This window comes from Erpetoichthys calabaricus, chromosome 5 (assembly GCF_900747795.2).
Source record: "Erpetoichthys calabaricus chromosome 5, fErpCal1.3, whole genome shotgun sequence".
Classification (NCBI taxonomy): domain Eukaryota; kingdom Metazoa; phylum Chordata; class Cladistia; order Polypteriformes; family Polypteridae; genus Erpetoichthys; species Erpetoichthys calabaricus.
In genome coordinates, this window is record NC_041398.2 from 101143034 (window position 1) to 101167412 (window position 24379).

The 24379-nt window shown below is 38.2% G+C and overlaps 1 protein-coding gene across 2 annotated transcripts in view; it reads right to left on the minus strand.

Moving 5' to 3' along the window:
• LOC114652773 (limbin-like) overlaps positions 1 to 24379 on the minus strand; it is a 197653-nt gene that overhangs the window by 68582 nt on the left and 104692 nt on the right. For both annotated transcript variants that reach the window (XR_007935127.1, XM_051928206.1), the window contains exons 11-12: positions 15304 to 15543; positions 12169 to 12344 (exon numbers count right to left, since the gene is read on the minus strand). Coding sequence is in view for 1 of the 2 variants with exons in the window: in XM_051928206.1 (XP_051784166.1) it covers positions 12169 to 12344; positions 15304 to 15543 (416 nt within the window). In the remaining variant the exon portion in view is untranslated. The remainder of the gene's footprint in view (positions 1 to 12168; positions 12345 to 15303; positions 15544 to 24379) is intronic.

Here is a 24379-nt window from a genome sequence, read left to right on the forward strand (position 1 = left end):
CCTGATGACCCCGAATCTCTTGATTCGCTAACACAATGTCTAACCTGTATCTCAGAATGGATGAATAGTAACTTTCTCAAATTAAATAAAGAGAAAACCGAAATCTTAGTGATTGGCAATAATGGATACAATGAGGCTATTAGAAATAAACTGGATGCATTAGGATTAAAAGTCAAAACGGAGGTAAAAAGCTTAGGGGTAACCATTGATTGTAATCTGAATTTTAAATCGCATATTAATCAGATCACTAGGACAGCATTTTTCTCCTAAGAAACATAGCAAAAGTTAGACCTCTTATATCATCGAAAGATGCAGAGAAATTAGTTCATGCGTTTGTTTTCAGTCGGCTAGATTACTGTAACGCACACCTCTCAGGACTACCCAAAACAGACATCAATCGTTTGCAACTAGTGCAGAATGCAGCTGCTAGAATCCTTACCAGGAAAAGAAAATCCGAACACATTTCTCCAGTTTTGATGTCACTACACTGGTTACCTGTGTCATTCAGAATTGTCTTTAAAATTCTGCTTATGGTTTATAAAGCCTTAAATAATCTCGCTCCATCTTATATATCGGAATGTCTGACACCTTATATTCCAAATCGTAACCTCAGATCCTCAACTGAGTGTCTCCTTAGAAATCCAAGAGCAAAACTTAAAAGAAGTGGTGAGGCGGCCTTCTGCTGTTATGCACCTAAAATCTGGAATAGCCTGCCAGTAGGAATTCGCCAGGCTAATACAGTGGAGCACTTTAAAAAACTGCTGAAAACACATTATTTTAACATGGCCTTCTCATAACTTCACTGTAATTTAATCCTGATACTCTGCATATCCAATTCATTATAATAACTATTCATTCAAAATCTGTACTAACCCCTACTCTCTCTTCTGCTTCCTTTTCCGGTGTCCTGTTGGTGGTGGCTTGCACCACCACCATCTACCCAAAGCACCATGATGTTCCAACAATGATGGATGGATTAAAAGCCAGAAGTCTGTATGACCATCAGCATCAAGTGACTCCGTGAGAACCCTAACTACAAAGAGGACTATTTCATTTATGTTAGGTAGAATGCCCAGAGGGGACTGGGCGGTCTCGTGGCCTGGAACCCCTACAGATTTTTTTTTTTTTTCTCCAGTCTTCTGGAGTTTTTTTTTTGTTTGTTTTTTCTGTCCACCCTGGCCATCGAACCTTACTCCTTTTCTATGTTAACTAATGTTGTCTTATTTTAATTTTGTATTTTGTCTGTTATTTTTCTTTTCTTCATTATGTAAAGCACTTTGAGCTACTTTTTGTATGAAAATGTGCTATATAAATAAATGTTGTTGTTGTTGTATGTAGAATGTTCAAGAGTAAGTAGCTCCAGTGAGATCCAGTAATAATATTAGCCCTTGGTGTAAAAAAAACAAAAACTACAAATATTGCACACAAAAAAGTGCTTAGTTACATAGTACTTCTCATACATCCAATTATTCAACGTCACTATAATTGAGGCTGATTGTCTTAGAAAATGTCCTGGAAGAATAAGCTAGTTATATTAAATATAGAGAACTCACATGAAGACAGTGGAAGCACAATTTTCATATGGCTCTGTCAACACCTTGCTTTCCGCTATGCTTCGGGTATACTGATGTACTGTATTATATTGTCTTGTTCTTCAGCCTCTGTGTGAGAGTCAATTTCAGATGTCAACAGGTATTCACGAACCAGATGCCTGCTACCACAGAGTAGCCATCCACCTCACAGCTCATTACTACTTGCCTTTTGACACTGTTGAATTGGCTCATTGAAGACACTGTTGGTACATCCACGGCACATTGCCACAATATAAGAGTACATAAAAACTCCTTAGTGATTGCAAAATCACCTCCGTATTCAATGCAGAAAACCTTTACAGAGGGTGTAACAACTTTCCAAGAGGCTGGGTGTATGGGGTTTCAGCTACAGCCCACTGGTTTGTTTTAAATATAGTGTATTGGGTTTTTGAGCTGATGGTCAGAGACACAGAAAGCAATGTAAATTCTTCTGGCTTGGAATTCTTTATTGCTGCAGTACTAACTCAATCCAAACTTATAACCCCCATTTCCTGTCCTTTCAGACACAGAAAGCATCTCATTGAGTGTAAAGGTAGATGCAACCTTAACAAAACAGATTCTTGAAAACCCTTTAAAGAACATAGTAATACTATCTTATAAATCTGTAATTATTAAGTCTATAATTTATTTAAATGAATTCAACCATTTACCTGTAGCTACAGTCTGTGCAAGAGGAAGCCTGTTTAAGAAGTATGTAACGATTAACGACTGACTTGCGGAGCACAGACTACCAAGAATTTAATGGCTATTTTGGTTACAACGGGCTTTAAGAAACAATTATAAATTAACCAGTAATGGTGCACTGCACATGTAGTGAATACACTTGAGCATTCATAGTTTTCATACTCTTTCTCTGTGCGTTTAGCATTCGTTAGCTCAGAGGTTGATGTGCTTGCTTCTTCCTAAGCAGCTCTTCTTTTTTCTACCCAAGCGGCACGCTTCTTCTCTTCTTTCGTCGGCATCTTTTCGCATTAAGACTGATTAAGTCAGTGTTTGTGTTGCAATTACTTAGTACGTTTTCCTTAATTTTTCACTTAAGCTGGCACTTAAGTCTTCAATCTGCCTCAAGAATGAGTTAAGATATGAAGAGGTAGGGGAAGTGACGGCGAAGGTGATAGGGAATGAGAATGGCGCCGTACACATGCGCCGCACGGCCGCTCTGCTGGCCGCTGGTGAGAATTGATTCTACAATAAAATAAAAATACAAAGAGGAATAACCTTGGAGGTCAATCATCACCCTGAAATAACCATTCTTAAGATTGATTTTATGATGTTCTTTAACGTTCAGGAAGAAAGGCCTTGGACTTTTTCAGCCTGTGCCTGAGCAATTATATACTACAGATGTTACAGCTTTTTTACCCTTTTATTAATGAATAAAAAACACCCATCTAATTACTCCTTTCGAAGATACAATGTAAAAAGCTATGCAAGGCTGTGCAAATGATAAAAAATGAGGTTTTAAGACATGTTAAAAAAATGCATATAATTTGAAATTTCTCATTTAGATAATCACTCTTTGTGTAGTCTATACAGTGTTAAGTCATCTGGCAGAATTAAAAAGTTAACACTTCGGTATGTATGAATAACACATAAGTAGTGAGATGAATATTTATAAGATCTTAAATTTGTAAGACATTTACAAGTCTTAACATTAAAGTTAACACATTTCAGCATTTTTGGCAAAAGAAAAAAAAACACTGCAGTGATACTTACGAACACTTTTGTGATTATGTTCTAAATTCATATTTGAAAATTTTCTGATTGACCTATCGTAGTAGTCTATGAGATCATTTAGGACCTGACATCTAATTGTTTTGGGATGGATTCTGTAGGTTTTCCAGCTTTATGCTAAGATGTAGCTTACTGCGGTCTGTTCCAGTGTCTATTAACACTAGAATCCCTGAAGCCTACGAAAAAACTCGTAATCTCCAGCCACCTTAAATTCCTTTGCACCTCTCCATTAGCGTCTTTTCTTTTGCAAATGTATCAATGAGCATAAGCAGCAAGTAGCCTGCAATCCCATCCCCCAACTGCCGCAGCTCAACTCGGGCAAAAAAGTTCTCCCAGCTCAAGACTGTTTATCTCGGTGTGAGGTACCTGGAGTTGTATAGGGTAAATAATATATCGTTATTTGGAACATATGCATATCATGTGTGTCCCATGTCTACAATAATCTATGTAAATGTATAGTAGGATGACAAAAATGTGAGGCAAGAAATGTTGAACACATACCTAAAACAGAAACTTATTTCATGTTATAGTACTTAATAGGAACATTTTGACATGAAGTGTATAATGGGTGTGTCCTGCGGTGGGTTGGCACCCTGCCCAGGATTGTTTCCTGCCTTGTGCCCTGTGTTGGCTGGGATTGGCTCCGGCAGACCCCCGTGACCCTGTGTTCGGATTCAGCGGGTTGGAAAATGGATGGATGGATGTATAATGGGTCAAGACTGAAGTCCAAATATCAAATAAACACTTTCCCAAAAGCTACATGTATAACAAAACAAGTGCGTTTTTATTCAAGAATATACCCGAAGAAAAAGAAATCGGGTTAGGGTATATCCACCGCTTGGGTGGTGCAGTGGTAAGAACTGCTGACTCATAATCAAGAAGTCGCCGGTTCAATTACAGGCGCGTCCCATAATTACCATTTTGAGTAGTGAGCTGCTCATATTGTTACTATTATAGAATAAAAACATACATTTGATTTGAGTCTGTAACAACCTCAGTTTTTTATTCAGTTTTTTCTTCACAGTCACATTCACGTTCCCCCTGATTTGACACTGCTGTTTTCAAATAAAGATGTACTATAAAAGAGGTGAACTCAGATAAGGATGAGGATTCTACAATGGAGAAAGAGAACAGAAGCCCTCCCCACAAGAAACGTCCAGTCACACATAAGAACAATGCAGCTGCACCAGGTGTAAAGGCGAAAGATGGCACCGTTTGTATGCAGCAAGAGGTTGGGTGTCATCCTGCCAGTCAATCTGCCACATGCATAACCTTCAACGAAACAGCAGGGCTTACATATATATATAAGCACCAATCCAGAGGGGAAATATATATTATATGCTACTTATATAAAAGCCACATCAAATGTTATTTACCTTGATTTATTTACTTATCTTCCTACAGCATAAAGTCACAAGTAGACTGCAGATCTTCCTGTGTTTGATCAAGACGGCATGCTGACAAAGTACATGTGCAATGCTATTTCAGTGCGCAAATGACTTTGGCTGCAGGTGGAAGTTCCTGTCACACTTTACACAACTGTTATTATGGTTCTGCCTTAGTCCAGAAATGGCTCAATAAGCTTTATGACCTTAGTCTGAGAAAGTCTTTCTCCTGTGGGACGACTGGAATCTTTTCCTGAATAAGGAGTGGCATTGCAAATGTACTTCTTCATGCATTATACACTTCATGTTAGCATTTAGCCAGTTGTTAGTAGAACATGAAAAACGTTTCTTACCTCACTTTTCCTGTCATCCAACATTTAAACAGATCGTTGTAGACATGGAACACACATGAAATGTATGTGTTCCAAATAACAATATTTTATTTACCCTATACAATTCAAGGCACCTCACACCCAGATAAACAGACTTGAGCTGAGAGAACTTTGTGTACGATTAAATTGGAGTCAGTGGGGGATGGGATAGCAGGCTGTCTGCTGCCGGTGCTGATCAACACAATTTGTAAAACAAAAGATGCTGATGAGGAGGTGTGAGGGAATTTAAGGTGGCCTGGGATTACAAGTTTTTTCATAGGCTTCAGGGATTCTAGTGTTAATGGCATCAATTTAAAAGGCACTGCACTCAGTATTAGTTTGAAATGTATTTCTGTTTAATGTGCAATACGGTTTGTGATGATGCTCCATGAAAGTTACATTACAAATAAAAATTTGTAATTTAATTGCTAAAAAATGATCTCATTAACAATACTATGAGTACTCTTGTTGTCTGCTTAAAAAAACACACAAACAATATTACCTGCATTATAGAGTACTTTCAATCAATAGTTTCACACAAAAGAAAAAAAAATGTATATATTGACTTTTTGCCAGTAATATTGGCTTGTCTTACAATTTGCACAGAATGTTGAAGTAAAATTGTTTTTTTTTTATTTTGAACTGAAACCTTTTTTTATATAGTATTAAGAAAAAAGGTTCTTCACAAGTGGCTTAAATAGGGCATCAGATGTTAAAAAAAACTTTTAAATTTACTGAACAGTCCAGAAGCCAATAATACTCCTGTCTACTGACTTTCATTCACTTCTTGAAACTGCACATGCAGCATACAGAACAGTGGATCTAAAAAGTTTGAATATCCTAAACAGGTTTTTCTTAATTTCTACATAAATGTGACCTAAAATGTGAATCATACTCACTACTGATTGTCTTCACATTAACTGTCATTCCTAACTCTAATTATCTCCTTAAATAAATTAATAATCTTAGAGGTTAACGTATATTTCCTGACAAAGACATTCAATATTGGATCACAAAAATCCATAAACCTTCCAACATTATGTATGTGAGCCACCAAATCATTTTTACAAATATATAAATTATGTTTGCTTTGCGCATGGTAGCGCTGCTGCCTCGCAGTAAGGAGACCTGGATTCGTTTCCCGGGTCCTCCCTGCGTGGAATTTGCATGTTCTCCTCGTGTCTGCGTGGGTTTCCTCCGGGTGCTCCGGTTTTTCCCACAGTCCAAAGTCATGCAGGTTAGGTGCATTGGCGATGCTAAATTGTCCCTAATGTGTGCTTAGTGTGTGGGTGGGTGTGTGTGTGTGGGTGTGTGTCCTGTGGTGGGCTGGAGCGCTGCATGGGATTTGTTCCTGCTTTGCACCCTGTGTTGGCTTTCATTGGCTCCAGCAGACCCCCGTGATCTCGTGTTAGGATATAGCGGGTTGGACAATGACTGACTGACTGACTGACTGTTTGCTTGGCTCAACAATTTCTGAAAGTAGTATGGAAGACCTGTTAACTATTTTTCCTTTATAACATATTTGGTAACATTTCACTTTGAATGAAGGGTCACTTTCTCTCTCTCGCTCACTACCTTCCTTGAAAAAACACAAACATATAGTGCAGCTCTTCATTCTGAGAATCAATAGATGCTTCTTTTATACAGTGTAACCCACTCTCTCTCCCACACACAACAATCAAATATCCCTATTTAAACAGTTCTGTCATTATATTTCTAATCTTAAACCACAATAGCTAATTTTAAAGCATATTAGCAGTTTCAATTTAGACTGCATCCAAAGCAGTTTCTAAATTTGCAACCATAAGTTCAGGGACTCTCTGATAGTGATTTTTTTCCCCCTTTGAAAATCTCCTCTGTAAACTGAGTCATGCCTTTTGTTTGTTGTAAATGCCTCTACAAAACATGGCTTTTCCATCTACAAAAGTAACCACAAGAGAATCTGTGGCAAGTCTTAATGGAAAAACCAGCAGTACACTGGAAGTGTCACTTCTTTACTTCTTTGTTATTAATCATAGCATACAGAACTTTTACCACCAGAGGAGGAACAATCTGGAAGTTCACAGAATATGAATACATCTGAACAAAATTGTGTAATGCTAGGAAAGCCAACTGAAGCTTTGACCAACAGATCATAATATATATTTATGACAAAAAAAGTTAAAGTGATGTTCATCTCTTATGAAAGATTGACAAGCATCTGGCATATTTTTAATAGTTTTACTTTTAATCTTACAGTAACTGTACTTTTTTGCAAAAATAGTGGGAAAGTATATCTTCATCATATGAAAAAAATGCATTATCATTATTATTATTATCCCAACTTGGCTGCATATTCCTTAATTTGCATCCATTTTAATGAAGGACAACAACTGGAGAGTTCTGCCATATCAGTTAAGTGTCAGAGTTACCTCAAATCCATTTCATCCTTCTTCTCATGCCTATACACTATCCTAACCATCAAATCCCTACTCCAAGTGGGAATTGCTTCTGTGTGTTTTACATAATTAATCTGTATGTAAAAATTAAGCATTGCTTAAAGAAGACCATCTACAGAGCACAATATGAGGAATGTATTATTGATTACTATTACTATTCATGGACTGCTATTTCTTTTTGATGTTGCCATATTTATTTACAATTTACCTCTAGACTACCCAGCAAATATAAGACAAAGGGTTATCACAGTCCACCACAATATTGTATTTTAGAAGTTATAAACAGGCTATGGTAGATGTCCAAACCATTATGTTCAAGAACAGTTTTTATCAACATCCTAAGCTGTATACATTGTTAATAATGGGATGTTATGAATGTATGACTGCTATCCATTAAAATGACAGAGTCAAATTTTATCACTGCACTGTATCCTGTATTGTTTGTACATTGGTGTGTTTCAACTTTATTTTTATAGACTCTTATACCTACCGTTTATGTATTGAACTTTTCATTTTATTTTTACTTTGAAAATGTAACACGACTAAAACTTACAGAGCACTGGTTAGATTAGAAAGGACAATAAAAACATTAAATTTAAGAAGTTTGAGGGATCTTTTCACATTGTTAAATGAAGCTGTAAAGGGGGTGCACTGCTGGTACAATTCTGTAGAGAATATTATTTGTTTTTAGAAAAATAGCAGTACATGCAGAAAAAACAAAAATACAGTTTATCATTTTGTTCATGAAATCAAAATTCCTTTTGCTAACAGAACTATTTGTAATCAATGTTACAGACTGAATGAGTCTTAGACTCAGAGTGAGTGCACAATGTGACAATGAAATGTGCTCTCACTTGACAAAATGTACTTTTCATGGATAAAATGCACAATTCTTTGAACACACTGTATATTAGATTGAGAAATCTTGGATTCTGCAAATGAAATCTGACCATTGCAAGGATTAAATTAATGTTCAATATGTATCTTCAGTGAAGGAAACATGTTCTGTGAAAGAAATAAGCATTATGTGGGCAAATTATTCATTACTGGGATAACATGAGCTTTACTGTGACAAACCTATTCTAAAGCACATATACAGTGGACCCCTGACTTACGAACTCAATTCGTTCGCGAGGGCTGGTTGTAACTCAAGTTGGCTGTAAGTCAAGACTATTTTTCCCCATAAGAAACAATGGAAATGCCCTTAATGTGTTCCGAACCGCCCACAGCAACACTTACTTAACTTTTTTTAATAGAAAAGGTTTGTATAATGTGCATAATTTACCAAAAAACACCAATACTTTTTCTAATTTACTAACGAAAAAGTTATAAAAAGTGCCTAGCCTACCAGAAACAACAATTTCATACTGTACTTACCATTTAAGTTGACATCTTTGGCTTGCAGGAAGGGAGGAGGAGAATGAAATGGAAGGTGGTTATTGTTTGGAAGGAGTTTCCTTATACAAATCTTTTCTTTGTAAAATTGTCGAGATGGTGGATTTCGACATGCCGTACATATTAGCGAGATCGGTCACACGAACGCCAGTCTCATATTTCCACACAATTTCCTTCTTCGTTTTGATTGTGATTGCTTTCTTTACCTTCGCATCCTTCCTTAGAAATTATCGAAATAAATTATATGAAGCACTGCACTGACCGAAATTACGTCCACAAACACATGTATCTGGGCTCCAACTGACACTTTCAAACACTCTCGGCTGTTTGTTTACAATCGCACAAGCGGATACACGTGACCGCATTCGGGTTGTAAAGCAAGATGTTGGTCATAATTTAAAACAAAAATTTTGGTCGTAAAGCAAGTTGTTCGCATGTCAAGCCGGTCGTATATCAAGGGTCGACTGTATATTTAAAACTGACCCTTAGTAAGCTTATAAAAAATCAAGTGTCCTAATTAAACAAGAAAGTGAGAGAGAGAGATACAAGAGTTTACAGAATAGGAAAATGATGGCAGAAAGAAGAAAGGGGCCCAACTATACCATAGGTGCCTGCTAAAATAAAAAAATCATAACAGCTCAGGTTGGACGGTTTGGAGACAAAGTCAGAGAGGAGATATTGCACTGGTTTGAACATGTGCACAGGAGAGATGCTGGGTATATTGGGAAAAGGATGCTATGGGATAAAGCTGCCCTGGAAGAGGAAAAGAGTAAGGCCTAAGAGAAGGTTTATGGATGTGGTGAAAGGGGACATGCAGGTGATGGGTGTAACAGAGAAAGATACAGAGGACAGGAAGAGATGGAAAAAGATAACCCACTGTGGCAAACCCTAATGTGAGCGGCCGAAAGAAGTAAAAAAAAAAAATTGATAAATCAGTAGTTTAGGGGGAACCCACATTACAGTACAGTCTTTAGGACTACAGACTATTGTGGTTTATGATCATCACTGTTTACTTGTTTCTTTTCTTTTCTTTTTTTCTCCTTTTGTGACCTTGTCCTGAATGCATAAAATTAAAATAAAGAATGAACCTACACTTCCAACATTGTTTGCATTATTCCGAATGCCTATGCAACCTTTCAAGATTTTTTATTATGACATGTTATATTTCAGTATTCTAATATCTTTCAAGGAAAGGACTGTTTGACTGTTTTGTGTTTGGGAAGTCTCTAATGTCAGTAGACTAGGCAGCACTATTCTGAAAATAAAGCAAGCCAGACTGGATCCTGTTAGTGCCTTTGGTGCCAAAAAGCCCCATTCAAGGACAGAAAATCTGAGAGAGTGAAGGGAACATAATATACAAAATTAGGCAAGTGTCCTTATTTTCTAGCAAATATATAATGGCCATTTGCAATTTAAGTACACAATACAGCATGATTGATGTTACATTATAAAAACCTTAGAATCTTTGAAATTACTATATACCGTAAGAATAATTTAATTTATAGATGTGTTTAGGAGATTATGGGTGGCATGGTGGTGCAGTGGGTAGCGCTGCTGCCTCGCAGTTAGGAGACCTGGGTTCGCTTCCTGGGTCCGCCCTGCGTGGAGTTTGCATGTTCTCCCCGTGTCTGCGTGGGTTTCCTCCAGGTACTCCGGTTTCCTCCCACAGTCCAAAGACATGCAGGTTATGTGCACTGGCGATTCTAAATTGTTCCTAGTGTGTGCTTGGTGGGTTGTGTGTGTGTGTGCGCCCTGCGGTGGACTGGTGCCCTGCCCGGGGTTTGTTTCCTGCCTTGCGCCCTGTGTTGGCTGGGATTGGCTCCAGCAGACCCCCATGACCCTGTAGTTTGGATATAGCGGGATGGATAATGGATGATGGATGTTTAGGAGATTGCACTGACTCATTGTTTTAAATGCAGAGTGGAATGCAGTGTGGCACTATTTACATTACAGTAAAAAAAAGTTGCATATAATAATAATTTTAACACAAAGAAATGTTTTTCTACATAAAACTAATATAATAAAGATTACCAAATCTCATGGAAACCATGACTGAATATTCCACAAATTACACTCTTCCTGAAATCTATATTCAATTTGCTTCCTGCTATAATTTCAACAAAAGAACAATATATTTAAGATGCTGGAGTGAGTAATAAAGACATAGCTGGTGAATCCCCTAAAAATGTAAGGTTTCTTGTTGTTGAAAATGTTTGCTATTCCAGCACCTTTCTATTGTAAAATACTAAATGAGGAGTCAGAACTTGCAAGCCCCTCTGCCACATTTACATCTTACACATTTAGTTATGATATCAGAGACAATTATGGCCCTTTAAGAAGCAGGTTTGTGAAGGAAATAACAACCACAGCGAACAAGTTGATCATGAGTTCTTCAATATCTACCTTCACAAATGTTAAATTAAACCTAATTAATTAATCATGGTTACCTACAAAGTTCTGCTGAAATTTAACACATTTCCAACAGGAAAAAGAAAAATTCTGTATCAGGTAATGAAAAAGGAATGGCAAAGTATATCTGTGACAATAGCAAATAAAAATGTACACTTTGATCAGAGCTCATCTTCTGAAGATGGGTTACCACAGCAAAGGAAGCATAAGAATAACAGGAATTGATTCAGACAGGGACTATATCCAAACTGACAAATGGAGAGATTCTCTGAGCGACATTGTGAGCAAATGGGGTCTGCCTCTGGGTGGTATGCCATATTTCTTAAATTATGTCATGTGCACAAAAGTGAGAGAAATCTTACAGATCATTTGAGAAGAACAAGTGGACTCTCCCAGAACTATAAGTGTCAGCAGTGGCTTCTCATGTGCTACAGGCAGGACTCTGCAAGCAGCCTGACTGTCTCCTGGTGTGTCTGGCCTGTTAACTGGAGTCAAGGAGTACCTAATATCCTTTAAAAACATTACTCCTTTTATTTGTTTTTGAAAACATCTTTTCTACTTATTTTTGTTTGCATTTTATAATTGTAAATATTGTGCTTATATATATTTTTCTGAAATTGGTTAATGTAAATTGTAAAGAAATCAAAAGAAATTTTGTTTTGGTCATTTGATCATATCCTTTGCTAGACCATTCAACAGTCAGGACTATCACTCTATATAGTTAAAGAAGCAATAGTCAAGTTTAAGAGTAAATCACATTTGTTCCTTTGCAATTTGCTTAGATTTAGACTTTCCATCATGCTTGATTTTGGAGTTGAGCCTAAATTTAGCATTTTTTTAAACTTACTTATTAAGGTCCTCAAATACACTTTCCACCTGTGCTGTTGCTTTGGTAAAGACATCATACACAAGGTTCCTTAGACTTTGTAGACTGTGTACAAGAAACTGCCTATGAGCATGTCTCTCCCCAAGAATGCTCCTCTGGTTGGCCAATAAGATATCCAGGAGTTCTTCCAGCTGTTCCTGTAGTAAACATATTGTTTATATTTTATTAGTCACTATATACTACATATAACATAAGTGGAATGTTGCTATTCTTTTAAATATTAAATTGATTACTAACAATAAAAATGACTCTACAATAATTGATTGAAGAAGATGTACAGACAAATAAAAATAAAAACTATATATAGACTTTGTTCATTTCACATGCACAGAAATAAGTATTTCATGACACCTGGTAGTTTAAATATTCAAATTTCTTTCATTTGCTTCTAAACAGAAAGACACATCTGTTGACATAGCAATGCTAGTCTATTTAGTGTTCGTATTGGTAAAACTACACCACCTGGGGAAGCATGATTTAGAAGGAAGGCATTGATAATGGCAACTCAAATAGCCTTTCCCTTCCGGATTGGTGCTTGGAGGTGAACTTGACAATTATGAACACCATATACAAACTAAAGGAGAAACGTAAGACCTCTTGAGTACACCTGAGATTCTGGCATCTACTCGATTATATTATCATGTGAAACTGTGACTGCTCTGACGTCAAGCTTAGGAGAGGAATGAGGTCAGCTGACAACTGCTCGGTAAATCACCTAGTGATCATCAAAAAGTTCAACCTGGAACAATGTTAACCCCTTATACATCGTTTCAGAAATCAGCAGGAAATTCAGTATCAACCGCCTATGTAATCCACTAGCCAGCTTCAGTTTCTGTCTGCACTTAGGGATAAGTTATTTTAGACTTTGCCTCCTTCTTCATCATCATCCACTCATGAGAAGTGGAGTATCTTGATGACCACGGTGAAGTAAGACCACAGCTGAGACCCTTGGACATCAGAGGCAAAAGCATCACTACTGCGTTGATGAGTACGAAAAAGATATATGTGAACTCATCAACCAGAAACAGAATTAACAGCCACTAGTTATTGAAGAGCTTCTTCAAGAGTCACAAAATGGATTTCAACCAGCCTGGAGAATCACGGACATGATCCACATTATCCAACAGATACAAGAGGAGTCAAGAAACAGTTGCTTTCACCTTTTGTTGATATTCTTCAACCCGGCAATTGAAATTCTTTGGAAGGTCCTTGACAAATTCAGCACCCCTCTCTAAATAATGTCAACCATTCATACCATCTTTAAGCCTGTGTCAGAAAGAGACCACAATGTTCCTGAACTGATGGGAGGAGACAGACAATGATGGCAAGCCATGAAGATGTTCAAGGACAACATGAAAGTGAACTTCACTGCCAGTGAACACAAAATCCCGCCTATGGACTGAACACAATAGGGTAGAACCTTAAATCATAGATGTGAAACCATCAAAATGAAAAAGGTAGAGGCAGATGAACAGTGGTGCCAGAGAAGGAAAGCGTGTTACACTTCAATTGGGAATAGCATTGCAGAGCCCAGGATGCTGTGATCGCACCTCTGCCTTTATTGTCACTTGAAGACACATGAAAGGATAAAAAAACCGATGTTGACTTGTAGAAGCTAGAAAGGCTAATGAGTACTTTATATGTACTTATATAATGCTACTTCTCTTAAAAGAAATTAGCTTTTGTCTAATGCATACATGAACCATTAATAAAGTAACTCATTCTAACCTTTGAGCTAAGAAAATCACAAAAACTGACTGATGAATACAGGCTGTTCAGTCCAACATAGAAACTCTAAAATGACATGATTCAAAAAGACAATCCCTTTCGTGAAAATATACTTGAGCTGAAAGACTCAATTTTTTTCAGACAAACCATTGATCTTCCAATCTTTACCTTTTTATTACCACGCTGATAATCCATAGCAAGCACAATTTTCACTTTATATTTATGGTAGCTTTTAACAACACAGATCTGTTAATCATTTGCAAACGTAAGGCATTGTCTTTTCTTGTTTGTGATCACTGTTCATATTCAAGTTCATATAGTGGCTCAGTGCCTCTACTTTATTTGTGGGAAAAGCAAACATATGAGTGTCAGTTACATTATGACTCAGTTACTGAGTCTCCAAAGCAGTTTCTGTTACTTACTGTAACAAGCATCAGCTTCAAGTCCTTTTCATTCAGCACAATCAATTTACTTATGTCACTCTTTGTATCTGTTTTTATAACTTTATTTAATGGAATGTAGATGGTTCAGCAGGGTGTTTTTATGTCTTTGGATATATGAATACCGTCTGATGTAAAGGAAAGGCAAATATGTGTTTTTTCCATTTACAAAAATAACCTAGAAGATATACTTCAGCTTTAAAGCCACCTGCTTTGTGGCAGTAAGACTATAATCTAAGTCTGGGGGTTTCTTGGAGGCTGATTATTCTTCATTATGACATAGCTTGGCAAGGAAAATTATAAGTAATTAAGATTTGCTATTGTTGTGTTTAGTTTTTTTTTTGGACTGGCAGGTGTGCTGTTGGGACTTTTATTTTTAACTTTTTCATTTAATCCACTGAATTAAACACCAACTCCTGCTGATTCAGCAGTGGCAGGTAAAGGTTTACTTGTAAGAGGCAAGTGTTGAAAGTTCTCTTTAATGGAAGCTTGCACTTTAAGTGTTTCTGTCTTCACTCCAATTATTTGGACATATTCAAGGTTAAGGGGGTTAGGCACTATCACAAAAGCATTGCATGCAATGGACATACGCACACACACATACACCCTTACACTCACACTTTCCAATTTAGATGCTGCACAAACAAACCACACACCTTTCCTCTGTTCCATGCCCTTCAGTTGCGTGTGCACTTCTAGACGCACACTTTTTCCCTGTGCATAGATCTTACGTTAGTTTAATATATATGGAGTACAAAGCAAAATTTCACGAAGGATACCTTAGCAACATCTGCGGATGGGCTGCAACATGAAACTCAAATAAGCACAGTAATGCAGAGAAAGTTCAAACATTTGAAAATACAATATATACTGTATCTACACACTTATTTTTCAATGCAAAAGTTAAAATTAGAAAAGTTATAGTCACCTGTCTGGATAAATAAACATGTAACAGCTTTTTGGCCACATTCTTCTCCAACTCTCCCATTTTTGTCATTTCTTCTACTTCTTCAAAGAAGATCTTGTGAAGCTCCACTCTGCGGAAAACCATAATCTGCCTCTGGACTTTTGCAGATGCCTCTTCATGCCTAACCAACAAAGAATGTTGCAGATGCCGTTGATCTAATTTGTGTAGTGTATCTAACAGAACGTTGCATTCCAGTGCCATCTAGTGTGAACAACACAAAAAAAATAATCATTTATTAGAAATATATTTATAATATCAATTCAATTTTGTTTCCAAAAAACTGATGACATTTTTACACATAAAATATCAAAGTTTTAAGATCAGAATGCAAAAAATACAAACAGAAAACTAAAACCAAGAGAAAAGTGCCCTGCATTTTTATAATGTACTGTACATTATAATTTTAAATATGCTGCATAATTTATAATTCATGAAGTATGATATTGGACAGTATAATGCAAACTCTAACCTTGGAGTCATTTTTATACCTAAAACATTTATACATAAATGCCATAAATGTGACCAAGCAAAACTAAGAATAAACAAAAAATAACAGAAATGAAATAAAACTATTCTATTTTTACATTTTGACTATATAATTTTTTTATACTGCAGTAATGTCCCCTGGACAAACAAAAATAGCTAAAAGCCAAAATTATTTTTTCATTGAATTTACATATACTGTATATGGAGAATAACTTGTTACAAATGGTAAACCATCCAAAAAAACAGTTTTGAAATGTGGGAAAGCATTAACTAGGGTGTGGTTATTTCAAAATTACCCCCAACCCTATCAACCAATATCATTAAATACACAGTTCAAATGTACAGAATTTTGTCAAGATGATAATCTCCTTGCATAAAAATACTGAAAGCTGCTCACAAAATGCAAAATCTGGGCACCGTTTTTTAAACTTGAAATTCTCACATACTCATATAAATCTAAAACAAATGTGTCCAAGCATAACAAACTTGCAGCAGTACTGTACTGTACAGTGGTAAAAATGAGTTTTCTTCACAGTTTTTCGGGGTTCAGCATTAGAGGTAGGGTGAGAAGAGCAGACATTTGGGAGTTTAAAGTACAGCAGCTGCTCCTCCACATTGAAAGGACCCAGTTCAGGCATCTGATTAGGATGCCTCCCTGTGTAGGTGTTTCAGGCATGTCCAACAGGAAGGAGGCCACGGGAAAGACACAGGAAACACTGGAGGGACTGTTACTCTCAGCTGGCCTGGTATTCCCACAGAGGAGTTGGAGGAGCTGGCAGGGAAAAGGGATATCTGGGCATCTTTTCTTATACTGCTGCCCCCATGACCCAGAACCAGACAGGAGGCAGAAAATAGATGGATAGATGGATGGATGGAAAATCACCTTGCACAAAAATACTAAATGCTGCTCATAAAATGCAAAGTGATTGGTGCATGTAAAGGTGGAAACCCTGGGACACTTTGTTGGACACCCAAAGGTAAGGAAAGCTATAAAATTAAAGAATGAGTCATGTTATGTAGAATCTGATTTCTTGTGCTTAGGTAGTAATTTCTTGGTTGGAGAACTATGATCTCAAACATAAAAGTGTTTATGTGGACTACAGTGACAAGAAAGGTCATACCAGATTTGAAAACTCAGATTTTGGTAAATATAAAAAACAAAATGTACAGTAATCCCTCCTCCATCGCAGGGGTTGCGTTCCAGAGCCACCCGCGAAATAAGAAAATCCGCGAAGTAGAAACCATATGTTCATGTGGTTATTTTTATATATTTTAAGCCCTTATAAAATCTCCCAAACTATTATAACATTTCACGCACAATTATACAGCATAAACCCTTTGTATTCTCTTAGATATTAGGTAAGATTCGTTGAAATTATGTATGTAAACACAGTTTACATACAGTAAAACCTAAATATTATTTTAAAGATATCGAGTGTCTCCGATATCACATATGTTACAGCCATTACGACAGACAGGCCACCATCAATAAATACGTACAATGCAAGAAAAATTGTATACAATAAAATGTGTGTACAGTGACACTAAACTATGTACATGTAATAAGTATTGTATGTAAATAATTAATTATGGTTACTCACCAACAATGACACGACGACTTGTCCGATAACGATGAGTTTAATTTTACTGCACAACAAAGGATAGCGTTACAACTCTTCTAAAGGAGCCTCTTCAGGCGACTGTTTTGCACCGCCGTTGTTCTTCTTCCATCACTCTTCAATCCAAATCCCTAAAGCAGGTTCCATCGAGACTACTGCCTTACAACGTCCACTTGCAACTCATTTTGTGCCCTGGTTAAAAGACACTGCGGCCGTAGATCTTATATGCTTTTCCTCCTTTTTAATTAAAAAGAATCGTGGACTCATTTATGCTGTAATGGTGTCCTGCAGCGGTGTAGCTGTTTCCTTCCTTCAACATATCCAAAACTTTTACCTTTTCTGCAATCATTTGCATCTTCTGTTGGCGCTTGTGCACGTTAATTCTGAATGAGTGAGATTAGTACTTCCTGGTTAATACAGCACTCCGTCGCTGAGCCAATCAGCAGCACACAGGAACTTAACCGCATGCTCTGATTTGGTAGCTTCTCAGCCATCCACCAATAGCGTCCCTTGTTTCAATTCAAATGGGCAAATCAACTGAGGAAGCACACGTACTGTAGACCGCAGACATCCGCGATGCTTACATTTAAAATCCGCGATGGAGTGAAGCCGCGAAAGACGAAGCGCGATATAGCGAGGGATCACTGTACTAGTCTTTACTAATGGTGGCATACAATTAATGAAACAGAATTTTTAGTGGAAACTTGGTTATGGATGTTAACATTATCCTGTCATGACATCATAGCAATTGGGATTGTTCTGTTGTATAGAGTTCTAGGTGAACATATTTTCCCCTTTATACTCTTTATTATGTAGACTTTAACAAAATGTCTTAAATCCTATCTGCTCTTGTCAGATTAGGTTGATCAGCATCTCATACTTACGTACCTTCTACATCATAACCTCAGTCAATTAGATAAAGTATCAAGCAGCTATATATATTTATAGGTAATAAATTTTACTTACAAGCAAATAGATTGTGGCTTTCCAAACCAAAACCATACAACCTGATAATGCTAGATGTGTGGTTTCAGGTGGACAAAGAACGTATAGTTGCATTTAAAAAATCATCTGCACAGGCCCAGGGAACCTGCTGAGATAGAAAGGCTGCCTGGACCTGTGCAGATGATGAACTGACCAGGAAGAATTGAATGTAACTAAAAGTTATTGCGCCTGCTGAAACAACACAGTCAGCACCATCAGGTTATATAGGTTTGTAACCAACACTCACATTGCACTCTGATTGTGTATAATGTGGGCGTATTATCTATAATAAATAATTAATTAAAAGTGTAACATTCTCTCCTGTTTCTTCTGTTGCTCTATTGCATTGCTTGAAGGCATAGGTATAAAAGGTGCTGTAACATATGAAGGATAAAAGTATGAGATTTGAGGCATTTTATTAACGTCCACACAATAATCAGAATAACTGGGTCACCTAGGACTCTTATCAAGACAAAATACCTGCTATAGGAATATCCTCTGCTGAGACCTATTTTGAAAATAATCTTGACTTATTCCTCAGACGTACATTCATCGAACCTGGAATCACAATAACATCTACCTAATTTACAGCAGTGTTAGGGTTATTACGCAATTGCAAATTGTGCTTAATGAATAATCTATTGTGGTAGCTGACCTGCTATCTTATCTTGCGCAATTGAAAGAATCCTAACCCACCTAACCCTTACACAATGGAATAATGGCGTTTCATTCTGTAAAGCTAGGAATAGATCAGAATAATTAAAATATCATCTCTGTTTGAGGAAAGCATGTCCATAGATGTCATTGCTGTCAATTTTATTCCGTCTCATAACAGAAAAAGAAAGATTTACTAAAGGACTGATTCATTTCACTTGTCCACAGAAAGAAAATCAAACCACTATAATGATCATTAGTGTGATGATGTCTCATGTAAGACACTATTGAACCCATGCTAAGATTCCACAGACCCAACAGCCAAAACAATATCATGCTTTAGCTTCCCTTTAAGTAAAATGGATTTCAGGCATGATATTGCAAAATGCATTTCACATCTCATAAAATATAAGCAGAACTGCATAGCATTTACTGTCTTTTTTGAGTACACCCTAAACCATGGTTACTATAAAGTCAAAGGATTTAACAGTATATAACAAATTTTGTTTTACTCTCAAACATCTGTGCTGTCCTTTAATTTAATCTTCTTTTTCTTCTTCCGGATGCTCCCGTTAGGGGTTGCCACAGTGGATCATCTTCTTCCATATCTTTCTATACTCTGCATCTTGTTCTGTTAAACACCCATCACCTGCATGTCCTCTCACCACATCCAAAAACCTTCGCTTAGGCCTTCCTCTTTTCCTCTTCCCTGGCAGCTCTATCATCAGCATCCTTCTCCCAATATACCCAGCATCTCTCCTCTGCACATGTCCAAACCAACGCAATCTCAACTCTCTGACTTTTTCTCCCAACCGTCCAATTTGAGCTGACCCTGTAATGTACTCATTTCTAATCCTATCCATCCTCGTCACACCCAGTGCAAATCTTAGCATCTTTAACACTGCTACCTCCAGCTCTGTCTCCTACTTTCTGGTCAGTGCCACCATCTCCAACCCATATAACATAGCTGGTCTCACTACAGTCCTGTAGACCTTCCCTTTCACTCTTGCTGATACCCGTCTGTCACAAATTACTCCTGACACTCTTCTCCACCCATTCCACCCTGCCTGCACTCTTTTTCACCTCTCTTCCACAGTCCCCATTACTCTGTAATGTTGATCTCAAGTATTTAAACTCATTTACCTTCACCAACTCTACTCCCTGCATCCTCACCATTCCACTGACCTCCCTCTCATTTACACGCATGTATTCTGTCTTGTTCCTACTGACCTTCACTCCTCTCCTCTCTAGAGCATATGTCCACCTCTCCAGGGGCTCCTCAACCTGCTCCCTACTATCGCTACAGATCACAATGTCATCAGCAAACAGCATAGTCCACAGATACTCCTGTCAAATCTCGTCTGTCAACCTGTCCATCACCATTGCAAATAAGAAAGGGCTCAGAGCCGATCCCTGATGTAATTCCACCTCCAACTTGAATGCATCCATCACTCCTACCGCAGACCTCACCACTGTCACACTTCCCTCGTACATATCCTGTACAACTCTTACGTACTTCTCTGCCACTCCCGACTTCCCCATACAATACCACCGCTCCTCTCAAAACACCCTGTCATATGCTTTCTCCAGGTCCACAAAGACGCAATGCAACTCCTTCTGGCCTTCTCTATACTTCTCCATCAACACCCTCAGAGCAAACATCGTATCTTTGGTGCTCTTCTTGCTGTCACCCTTACTACATCTGCTGTAGTTTTCTAGCTCTTCACTTCCACCCAGTGCCTGTCTCACCTCCTCCCTAAACTCAACCTTGCAGTCTTCCTTTTTTATTTGGACAATCATTGAAAATTGCTGGAATCAATTTGAACACAGCCTGTTTCTCATATTTACAACTTTATGTGGCATGTTAGGCATAGGAAGTCCAAAGAACCTTTACATATTGGCTAAAGATGGAAAAACTAAAAATATTGTATATAACAAGGCACTTCAGTAAACAACAGAAGCACATTACTGAGTCTGTTAATTAACTGTTTGCTAATTTATTTTTATTTTTAAAGTTTTTTTTTAATTATATTTTTGTCAAACAATTAAAAAAAACACTTTTATTTCTTCCCAGGCAACTCCAGGTATTTCAGCTAGTATGTCTATATTCTACACCCAGGCCTGAGGTGCTTATTCTCTTAATATCTGCTGCGATGGTAACAATGGGAAACACACTATGCCTTAATGTCTATATTTAAAAATTTAATGACTTTAGTACTTCTGATATGTCAAGATTAAAATACATTATATTTTATATGGAAATAGAACCCTTTTTTCATTCAAGCTTTCAGACTGTAACAAAGATTCAAGAATCTCAAAGCTGTCATTTTTTACAATTTTAAAAGATAATCAATAATGATTATTGCAAGAACATAACTGAAACTGTTTAAGATACAGTAACCTACAGTATCCCGGTTTGGGATGGTAAAAGTAGCCAATCCAAGAGCGTTATTCATTTCTCCTTGCTGCTGATTGACTGCTGCCCTGTGACGTGTCTCCAGCTGAGTGTCCTTGTGTTTTCCACCGCTGAGGGAAACACGGTTTAGGATGGTGAAAGTTGCCAATCCGAGACCGTTATTCATTTCTCCTTGCTGCTGATTGGCTGCTCCCCTGTGACGCGTCTCCAGCTGAGTGTCCTCGTGTTTTCCATTTTGTTATTCATTTTGTTATTCTTAAACGCACAAGATGTTGCCGAAACGCCCTGCACCTTCTAAGGCTTCTGGCACTGAGCCTAAGCGCCAGAAGAAGTTTAAAACACTCCAGAAGAAGGTTGAACTACTGGATTTGCTCCGGGAACTAAAAAGTTATGGTGCAGTAGGGCGCCATTATGACATTAATAAAAGCACCGTACGCTACATAATGAAGAACGATGCCAAAAAGGTAACGACCATAAAAAATAAAAATATCATCAGGATGGAATCTGCCTTGGCATTGTGGATCACCGACTGCAGGAAGAAGAACATACCCTTGGACAGTAACATCATCTGTGAGAAAGCACGGAAACTGTACCAGCAGTTCGCTACAGGAGACAATGTAGAAGGTACGGAAGAACTGTAACCAGGATCATCAACAGCACCGGAGCCTGAACATTTTCAAGGCAGTAAGGAATAGTTTGATCGTTTTCAGAAACGATTTAATATTAAAAGCATCTCTCTACATGGAGAGGCAGCGTCTGCTGACAAAGAAGCCGCGGAGAAGTACCCAGAGACATTTAGGCACATCATAGAGGAGAAGGGATGCAAGCCCAAACACGTTTTTAACATGGATGAGACTGGCTTGTTCTGGAAGAAGATGCCGTTCAGAACTTATATCATGAAGGAAGAAGCCAAAGCTCCAGGGTTTAAGGCATAGAAGGACAGAGTGACAGTTATTATGTGTGACAATGCTACTTGTTACATGATGAAACCTGGTCTCATCTACAAATCAGCAAACCCTAGAGCCCTTAAAAACAAAAAGCTGCTGCCTGTCTACTGGATGCACAACCCTAAAGCCTGGATTACCAAAATTCTTGCTTCAAACTGGTTTCACCAGTGCTTCATCCTTCAAGCCAAGGAGTACCTCCACGACTTGGGCATGGATTTCAAGGTGTTACTTATTATGGATAACGTTGGTGACCACCCTTTGGATTTGTATTACGAGGGAGGTCAAACTGTTTCCTCCCTGCCAACACCACCTCCCTCATCCAACCTATGGATCAAGGCATGATCCGTGCCTTCAAGGCTCTTTATTCCCGGATTTCTCTCCAATACCTTGTGGATGCAATAGATGCGGATGAGAATTTTACATTAATCGCAACGTGCCTGTCAGTCATCCAAGCTGCTCTTAAGGAGATGAAAAAGGAAACCCTCAATGACTGCTGGAAGAAACTGTGGCCAGAGTGTGTCCATGACAACTAGGGCTTATCACCCGAAAAAATTCAGCATGATGCTGTCGACAAGGCTGTGGAACTGGCAAAGATACTGGGTGGTGAAGGTTTTGACGACATCACTCAAGATGAGTTGAATTTGTTGGAGTTAACAAAGTCTGCCAGCGAAGAGGAGGAGGAAGAGACAGATCCAGCACAAAAGGAGGAGGAGCATGGCCTGACATTGGAACGTCTGTCCCAGATTATTCAGACATCGAAGGAGTTATAAGGGATGATTGAAGCATGGGATCCCTATATGATTCGGGCTCTCAAAGTTAATAATGGCATCAATGCTGCCATTCAGACATATAAAACGCTCCTCGCCACCATGAAGAAACAACGACAGCAACTTCCCATCAGCATATTCCTGAAACCTATAAAGAAAAGCCAGCACTAAACCCACCAGAAGAAGACCCATCCAAAGATACAACTCCTCTTTAAGCGCCTGAAGAAGAGGCACCACCCGAGGAGTTGTAAATCCTCTGCATCGTACTGCACAGCTACTTTATCTTCATCAATATCATTCATCATTGGTGAGTACCTGTACATTTTACTGTATTTTAATTAAATTATTATGTATTTACTATACTCACAGTTAGAGCGGACAGAGACGCAAATACCTGCGGGAAGTGGAAAGGAGGAGGACTTGCTCTATATGTGAATACCAGGTGGTGCAACTCTGGACGTGTAAACGTAAAAATCTCCTCTTGCTGCAGGGACATTGAACTGTTGGCCATAAGTTTGCGTCCCTATTACTTGCCCAGAGAGTTTGGACACGTCATTGTTGTTATTGTATACATCCCTCCTCGGGTGGACATGGAGATAGCGGGTGACATCATCCATTCTGCTGTTGCTAAATTGCAAACACAGCACCCTGAGGCGCTTGTGCTAATCGCTGGAGACTTTAACCATGTGACGCTGGACAAAACATTACCTGCCTTCTCCCAATACATGGATTGTAACACCCGAGGAAATAGGACTATTGACCTACTGTATGCAAACGTTAAAGATGTATACAGCGCCACCCCGCTGCCTGCGCTTGAGAAAGCAGATCATAAGCTGGTTCTGCTTCAGCCTCACTACAAACCAAGAGTGAGGGAGCTACCTACAACCACACATTCATTCAGGAAGTACTCCCTTGAGGCAGAGCAGGGTCTGAGAGACTGCTTTGGAACTACAGACTGGGATATCCTGCAGGGATCATATAGTGAGAACATTGAGGAGGTTGTTGACTGCACTACTGACTACATCAACTTCTGTATGGACATTGTAGTTCCAGTAAGAACAGAACGTTGCTATGCTAACAATAAGCCATGGATTACAAGTGACATCAAGGGCCTTTTGAACCAGAAGAGAAGGGCTTTTAAAGGCGGTGATCAGCATGAGCTCA